Here is an 8,683-nt window from a genome sequence, read left to right as displayed (position 1 = left end):
TTATTGTTGTTAGTTAATTAATATTTTATTAGATTCACACAAGAGTGGGATAAATGATTCGAAAAATATAGTGTTTATCCCAACACTATTGTGGGTCTAGAGAAAAGGAGTGTTTGAGCCAAAGACCAAGATTTACCTGCTCAATCTTGGCCGACGTTCAATGGGGCATGTCAAATGCATGCTCTGGCTCATTTGATTTAGAAATCAACCTAATCTTATTTCCAAAACTTGATTTGGATGTCCTAATGAGTATGCCATCATGTGTCTAGGGAAAATAAATCAATTCTCACTCTCAATTCTAAAGTTTTAACCCTATTTCACTCTTGACTTAAGCATCGAAATATATGTGGCAAATACCACATCAAAGTGTAAGTTTGTTTTTAGGCAATGTTCTTCCTCCCTCTAAACAATATCGATATTGTTGGATGAAGATCAATTTTTTTTTTCTTTTCAAATTTTTGCATCAACATATGAGCTAAATGATACAAAATAAGGTTAATTTACAAATTAGTCCCTAGATTTTGAGACTTGTATCTATTTGGTGCCTAAACTTTTAAATTTTTTAAAACTCGCCGATCTACTAGATACGAAAATGGAGAGTTTTTAGTTTTATTGGACAAAAATGTCAAATTTTACATGGACCTTGCATTTTAGCCACAAATTAATGAAGAATTTATTAGAGTTGTCCTTCCAAGTAGTAATGAACAAAAATTAAAGGAATTGAAAGAATAAACCCGGAATTCTATCGATACAAAGAGCATCATCAACATTGGATTAAGATCTATAATAATACAACTCATATGTAACAATATTACTTTTCTAGTCAATAAAGTTCCCCCCATTTTGAAGCCTTTATTTACTTCCACAAATATTAGCAAAGGAAAAATGCATGTATTGTATTGTATTTATTATTGTTTTTAGGCAATGTATTGTATTTATTGAGAGATGTACACTATAATTACATTCATGGAGACCAAAGATGCAAGGCAAAAGGAGGGATGAATAGTAATACCCATCCAGTCTATTAACCTGAGGCATTTTGTAGGGTTGTTGTTCTTGAACTAAAAGTTATTGTTTCTTCTCCCTCTCACACGTATGAAGGAGGCAAGATGCTTAACGATGCGACAAATAGATCAACTATTTGAAGTTGATTAACTGTTTAAATGGTTCTATTGTTGAGGATCCCATATTAGAAAGATGAGGGGACCTCACAATCTTTCGTGAGTTACTTCTCTCATTGTCAGTTGGTTCTGAGATGAAATCTTATATTTATTTAATAAGAGCCGAATCCTAAACGGGCATTTAGTCCAAAAATAAAAATCGGAATCTGATCCAAAAATGGTGAACTTAAAGAGACTAGAACAGTTAAAGATCTCATATTTATTTAACATTTGCGACTAGATGAGTCAAAGCTACTTTTAGTTGTCCATGCGGAGAAGAGAGCTACCTAAGGTCCATTTGTGTCATTTGCTATTTGGATACTTCTATACAAATGAAGTTAAAACCATTTTTCTCTCTATACTTGGAAATTTGCTTATTTTTATTTCATGTACACTTAATTGTCTAATTTTAATCTTTGCACTTTTAATAAATCATAAATTCATTCCTCAAAATTAATTTTATTGAAATTGGTCAAATAATAATAATAATAATAATAATAATTTTCATGTAAAAAAATAGAATATGTTTTCAAAAATTTTAATAAAATTGCTAATATATAACAAAAAGTTTTATAAAAAACAACAACAAATTAGAAGCAGGAACTAACTATAAAATGTATTGAAAGTATTAGAAGTAAAATTGAACAATTTAAAGTACAATTTCTAAAGTAAAAAGACTAAAATAGTATTTTAACCTAAAATTTATTAACTAAAATTGCTAAAACACACTGAAGCGGTAATAAATACATAACCCTATTGTATTCATGGTAAATATTTGTGGGCTTGTTACAATTTTATATTCTTGTAAATACAGACTTTATCATTTTTATGCCCCAATACTAGACAAGATCTGATGGATCAGACCCAAAAGGGGTCTTAAAGAGATTGACATGAAAAGCTCATTAATGGCCCATAACCTTTTTAAACTTTTTTTTTATTTGTTTATTATTTATTCTTTAATTTAAATTCCAAATTTTTTCTCCATCATTTTCCACCTCTTTCTTCTTTGTTTTATCACTCTTGAAAAAGACCTATTAAATACTTTCTAATGTCGAGAATATTGTCCATAATATGATAGTATCATGGCATTAAATTTTTGTTGACATGTTAATATTTCCATCGATATTTTTATGTTTTTATGGGTTCAACATCAATGTGAGGAGTGAATTGATATTTTCATTATATCGTAAAAAATCCACGAAACAAATAAAATAAACATCAAAATATCACTAATATAAATAATAGACATGTTAACTTGTTTGAGAATCATAAAAAGTTTATCTATTACTTTAAATCAATTTTTTTTTTTGAATTTTTTGTTTTTAAATTTTTTTCAAAAATAACTATCGAAATCAATTTTTTATTGATATTTCCATCAAAAGTTTCATAAAATTAAGACCTCAATATTTCCATCAACATCGACATCCACATTTTAAACATTGGATAGTCTAGACAATTTTTCATTCTACCTCCACTAATTTTGTGTCATATCAACACACTCTTTAAAATAAGGTGAGACCTACCATCATTAATGTAAGGTCTGAAAATATTTATGAATAAAAATTATAGTATGGACATAGAGAGTATGATATTCTGGTAGTATTAGAAAAATTTCCTCTAAAATCTAGAGCTGTTGAGTAATCTTAAAATATATGATATTTTAATTAAACGACAATGTACGATAATTAAGGACGTGACAAAGGGCATAATGCTTCAGTTAAGACATGTACTCTTAATTAAGATATCATAGTTTCAAAATTTCCACCTCAAATTTTGTATTTGAATATAGGAAAAAATCCCAAAACCAAAAAAAAAAAAAAAAAGAGAAAAAAGAAAAATTGACAAAATTTCAATTTTTAGAAACAGTCCATTTTTTTTAGGGAGGTACAATCTAGACACCCAAAATTGGCCCTATATGTACTGTACAAGTGTGAGTACCATCCAATATTTTTGTGCCAAAAGGACTTTGTTTCACTTTCTTTGATTTAATGATATATTAATACTAAAATGATACATATTTTTAAATATAAGAAAATGAATCAAAATATTTATAAATATAATAAAATTTCATTGTCTATTTGTAATAGACCATTATGGACCACTATAGACTAATATCCATGTCTATTTGTGTCATAATAAAAACAGATAATAATCTATCATGATCTATTATAATCTATCGCAGATAGACCGATATATTTTGTATTATTTGTAAATATTTTGATTAATTTTGTAATGTAAAATAATTTTCCCACCTTTTAAATGGCATAATGTTAATCACTGAAACTAGACAATTAATTGATAAAATCTGGGAATGACATCCAAACTATCCATTGATTTACTTTTTTGGCAGCGGGATGTCAAAATATTATTATACAAGCAACGCGTAATAAAAATTGAAACCCATTCCTTCCATCACTCTTATAACAAATATGCTAAAAGAACTTAACTAAATTAACTCACCCCTCTCTTTTTTTTGGGATATCATATAATAGCTCATTACTCAGAAATGATATGAGGGGAAGTAAAACAAACAAGCAGCAATCTCACAAAGATTTCTTCCATTAGTTTGATGGTTGTCTTCTTATAATCTTCATGCATTGTACTGACTCTAGAAAAGTCCTGTAAAACATTATTTCTTGTATTCAGAATCTAATCATCATTTCATTGAATAAAAGTTCATGATATTTACTTTTAAGTTCTAATAATGCATATAGAGACTAGAGAGAGACTGAAAAAAGAGGAGAATCTTTGTAAAAATCATAAACTTTGAACTTGCAGCTCAGATTTGTACTATTATTGTCAATATTTTTAACAAGAGAGAGAATAAAGAAAGAAAGAAAGAAAGAAAGAAATAGTGCTTACTGCCATGGGAGATCTCCTGCAAGCAACCAATCTCCTTCTTTGTCCTGATAGGTGAGAGTTAAGCTGGCATTACTATTCCCACACTTTTGATCTGTTCATAAGAAAATATCAACCTTCTAATTTCATTACCACTTTAAAAAATAGATAATTTTGAGTTTCAAAAACATGTGGGGTTGGAGGTTTCGAATCTCTAACCACTTAGTTGAGGATATATGCCTAAATAAGCAAGCTACGTTCAAGATGGCCCAAACAGTGAGATAATTATGACTCTCTTCCCTTTTCACCCTCATGTAGGGGTGTACATCGATCGGTCGGTATCGGTTTTGGGAGTAAACCGGCATAAAAAACCGACTAGGAAATTTGGTTCGGCAACAGACTGCAAGTTGGTCAGTTGGGTTGGGTTTTATTTATTTTTATTTTTAAGATTAGAGCTGCAGAGAAGACTCAAGTTGAATGAAAGGAAAGATGAACTCATGAAGTGTCAGCGTTTGGTTAACATGATTTTCAACATCTTTTAAGAAAAAAATTAAATCAATCATGGTAGTGGGCTTGAAACTTGGGCTAAAAAGAAAAGAAAAGAAAAAAAAGAAAAAGAAATCTAAATGCTGAAGACACCAAGGCACTGGGCTAAAATACTTTTTAAAAAAACACTAATATACATACGTTGGTTGGTTTTTTTCCCCTTTTTTTATGTGAAAGCCAACAACCGACCGACCAATGTTAATTCAGTCGGTTGGATCGCTTTTCAGTGCCTTTATGTACACCCCTACCCTCATGTTGCCTCACGATTTTGATTTTCTGTTTTAAATTTATGAACCTATTTGTTTTGCTGGAATGTGATGAGTTTGAAATGGAACGTAATCCAAAACCCATGTTTGGATTGAGCCTTTTGGGTTCGATTTATAATACCAAACTCATCCATTCCTACAGTTTTCAACTCAACTCTCTTTCCCACCATTTTCATGCTTCACGACCCCATTTCTGATCTGCCCTTAATATCTCACGCATTTCAACACTCATTGATTCCCAGTAATCCTTGTTACATTCTAGCATCTCAAACAACTCCTGTATGTCTAGGTTATCCTTGCTAGAATCATTTTTGAATCCTTAGTCAAACATAAAAACAGGAGTCCTCAAAAACGAAAAATTGGCTAAGATATCACAAACAAAAACAATTTTGAACTTAGATTAGAGAAGGCTTGGTTTTCAAAAACAGAAAACTAAAAACAAAAACTGTGCCTTATGAGATTAATTCTAGAATAGTAAATCAAAAGTTATCAGGTATTGTTCACTCACAGCAAGAATTGGAAAACATGTCAATCAAGGCAGTTTTCAGCGTCTGATATGAGTTATACAGCCCCACATCAATCTTCCTTGCTATTGGCATCCCCTCCATCTTCACCTTCACATATTTTGGGTTAAAAACAATTCCATCATCTTCATCTTCTTCCATCCAATAATTATCAGAACCCGGACCGTCCTGTTGCAGCCCATGAAGGTGCTTTTTCCTCCATGATTTAATGGGTGGCCACCCCACAACTTTGTTATTTTCTCCAGCATTACTGTTATGAAAAATGGAAACAAATCATCAGGCCAGATGCTTGGTGACAGAACAAATGCATCATAGCACTAGAGTTGTCTGTACCATATTTTAAGTTTGAAAATGCAAGTAGACCCATAATTGAAAATAGGACCTAAAGTCTTAACTTCAAAACAGAGATCTATATATATATGTTTGAAAAAAAGAGTTGGTTTGTATTTTATTTGAAGCATGACTTTGTCCATTTAAACATGTTTGTTTGAAGCTTGATTTTCCCCCTCTAAATATGTTTTCTTGTTTGAAGTACATCAGTTATGTAAATGCCTATTTGAACATAACTAAAGTAGTTAGATACTAGTGTCTACCCTCATGAGTTGATGTTCAAATTCCCTCCCTACATAATAATATTTTTTCGAGTCCAACAATTTTGGGATGGAAGATCAAACCATCGACCTTTAGGATAATAATTGGTGTGCTATGTCAAATTGGCACCCTACATAATAATATTCTAAGAAAGAAAAAAAAGGAAAATCAGTTGTCTGAATTGAACTCACATGTGTATGGCACAAGAGCTTCTCTGGTCGGTGTCCTTCCTGTCATCATCTTCCTTGTTTGGGTGACCACTCCACAGCAGCAAAGACAGCTCTTTAAACGAGTCTTTGCTTTTAAAGAAAGCATCTTCAAAGCCACGCTTGTGTCGACCATGGCTCGTGCTTTCTGCACACAGACAGCTCCTCGTATCTAAACCAAACACATCTTTTCCATCACATACATTCCTGTTCAGGTCAAAACCTCTGGTGGGATCTGGTACAGAAAGCGCTAGCTCAAGTTCAAGCTCCATTAAAATCTTCCCTGTTTTCAAATAATTCAAAAGGCAATGAGATGATGCTAGCTAGCACTAGATGTGGATCGAATGGGTAGTTTCGTTTGCAACTTTGGACTATTTATACGTGTATCAGTGTGGATAAGAGAGTGAAGGAGACGACAACTAGGAAAGGAGAGAGACAGAGACAACAATGGAAGTTGGGTCTGCTGAAAGAAGGGCAGTGATATGGACACGTTCATAGAAAAATACTACTAAATGGATGCAAGTTTGGCCATGTAGTCATTTCTGTAGAAACATATCATAAATTAAGTAGGCCAAGCACCTAACTTGATTCAGCAAAGTCCTTGATCGTAAATTTCCCATGCTTTACACTTCAAAACACCATTAAATTCTAAATAAAATAAACATTAAGGGGTAATCCAGCATCTTCTGTACTATGATTTTGATATATTGACACATAATCAGATATTCCATTGACAGAAGAGACCAATGAAGTAGTTTTCAAAGTAATCTTATCAAGGGACGCGTGATATGCTTAAGCTATCATCAACTTTTGAAATCAGATCTTGAAAGAGACGACTAAGGGCAGATTAGCATTAAGAAAACTAATCAAACCCAAAAGTTAAATATTTAAAACCTTCCATTTCTGAAGATGGGTCATTTTCTTAAGTGGATTGGGGTTTAACACATAACCTCCATGTCGCAATTAAACGTTAAACAAGTCCAAATTGTCGGCGAAATGTTGTCAAATTGTGTCACGATGCGATGAACTCTGATAATTCAAAGTTCCATGATAATGTGGTACTAAAACATTCCCTTCATCAGTTATTTCCACCTCAATAATTTTCGTACTTGAGTTCCTTTCTGTCTTGCCCAAATAAAATAAAAACGATTCCCTTTGTCGGAGTATACTAGTACATATAATAGAAGAAAGAGAGAAAAAAGGGGAAAAGATTTGTCTAAGACAATTTAACAAACACCATGCATACGTTTGGTATATGTTTAGAATTCTTTACCTCGCAGCTGGATCCAAGCCAAAAGCGTAGGCCATCAGGGCAAGAACTTGTCTAGAACTGAGCGGGCAGGTTCAATTGAAGTCCACGTGAACTCGAAAATCAGGGCAATGAAACTGATCTTCTCGGCAGGGAGCGTCCATTGGAGGTACCGAATCGATTGAATTGGTCGTGTCAATGTCGAAGCCTGCATGGATGAACCTTAGTAGACCCCAAAAGAGATGTTACTGACATGAAAAGCTGGCATTTGCAGGGGAAGCATATTGTACAGCTCGATCGCAATCCGCCTTTGATTTTGTTACACATTTTGGAAGCCCTACAAGAACACGAATATATGTAAATGTAATCCGAATTTCTGCTAATATTCTGAAGAGATCATATGAACATCAATTTCCTTTTCTTTTATCTTTTCTGATCAAATCATTGTCCCTTTAGATGATTTTCTTACTATTAAACTTGATTTTAAATGATTTCATCCATTCAACAAACCATCTGGAAGATGAGTTATTCAAACTTTTGATCTTTTAATTGAGAATATTCTTGAAAACGTTAACATCAACAAAGTTCAACTGACCTAAATTATGTAAATCATATCTCATAAATATGATAGTCAGCTAATGTTTTTTTTCTTAAAATAATTAGACAAAGACAAGAAGACAAAAAGTAGACAAAAACACTAAAGTCCATAAAAAGTTGTTACTAATATTATGTTAATCTCTATGTTAAAAAAAAAAATCTTAATTAATATTGCTAGCGCTCGAATCTCATTCGCGTTGGGCTTCGTTACGGGTCACCAGTGGCTTTGACCTCCAACCCACTTCTCTTTGGTTCGGTCTCGAAACACTTCGAGTTGACCTGTGTAAGAGATCCTCGTATCAGTATGGTGTCGAACTTACTGCACTCTGATGTCTAAGTTAGTATAAAAAACGACTAATTCAGTTAAACACAAAAGAAGTAAGGTCGAGTCTCTCTTTTAAAGTGGTTGAGTGTGGTTATTTATAAGTCTATCCTTCGACACATGTCTTTGGTTAGTGTGACGGCTGTGGTGTCAGGGATGTTTCTAGCACTAGAGATTACAAGTGTGTCAATTCAAAACTGCCTTTTCGATTGATATGTATTTACCAGCTCAGCTGGTTGACCCAGACCCCAAGGCACTGACATCTTTCTTTTGGGACACACACTTACTCATGCTTCCTCTCGGATCATGTGAGCTTGGGTCCACTCGTGGATTTGGATCTTACCTTAAACAACTCTCAACAAATAGAATTATAACAAATGGTCT

General features: G+C 32.8%; 1 protein-coding gene across 1 annotated transcript; it reads right to left on the bottom strand.

Moving 5' to 3' along the window:
* Positions 1–3,430: 3,430 nt before the first annotated feature.
* On the bottom strand, positions 3,431–7,705 carry LOC120085112 (auxin-induced protein IAA6-like). Its single transcript, XM_039040971.2, has 4 exons — positions 6,117–7,705; positions 5,319–5,584; positions 4,023–4,113; positions 3,431–3,779 (listed from the first exon to the last, which is right to left on the bottom strand). The coding sequence occupies exons 1-4, from the start codon at positions 6,401–6,403 to the stop codon at positions 3,722–3,724; spliced, it is 702 nt and encodes a 233-aa protein (XP_038896899.1). The 5' UTR covers positions 6,404–7,705; the 3' UTR covers positions 3,431–3,721.
* Between the last annotated feature and the right edge of the window lie 978 nt (positions 7,706–8,683).

The sequence above is a fragment of the Benincasa hispida genome, chromosome 9 (genome assembly GCF_027475165.1).
Source record: "Benincasa hispida cultivar pf3 chromosome 9, pf3_genome.v1.1, whole genome shotgun sequence".
NCBI lineage: Eukaryota > Viridiplantae > Streptophyta > Magnoliopsida > Cucurbitales > Cucurbitaceae > Benincasa > Benincasa hispida.
Note: the sequence above shows the minus strand (reverse complement) of the source record. Positions and strands in the feature narration are given on the sequence as shown.

Excerpts from the sequence above, each read along its gene's own strand:
- LOC120085112 (XM_039040971.2), bottom strand. The coding sequence starts at position 6,403 with ATGGAGCTTGAACTTGAGCTAGCGCTTTCTGTACCAGATCCCACCAGA. Across the intron at positions 4,114-5,318 it reads CATGTTTTCCAATTCTTGCT|ATCAAAAGTGTGGGAATAGT; the intron begins GTGAGTGAACAA and ends TCTTATGAACAG. Across the intron at positions 3,780-4,022 it reads GCAGGAGATCTCCCATGGCA|GACTTTTCTAGAGTCAGTAC; the intron begins GTAAGCACTATT and ends AATGTTTTACAG.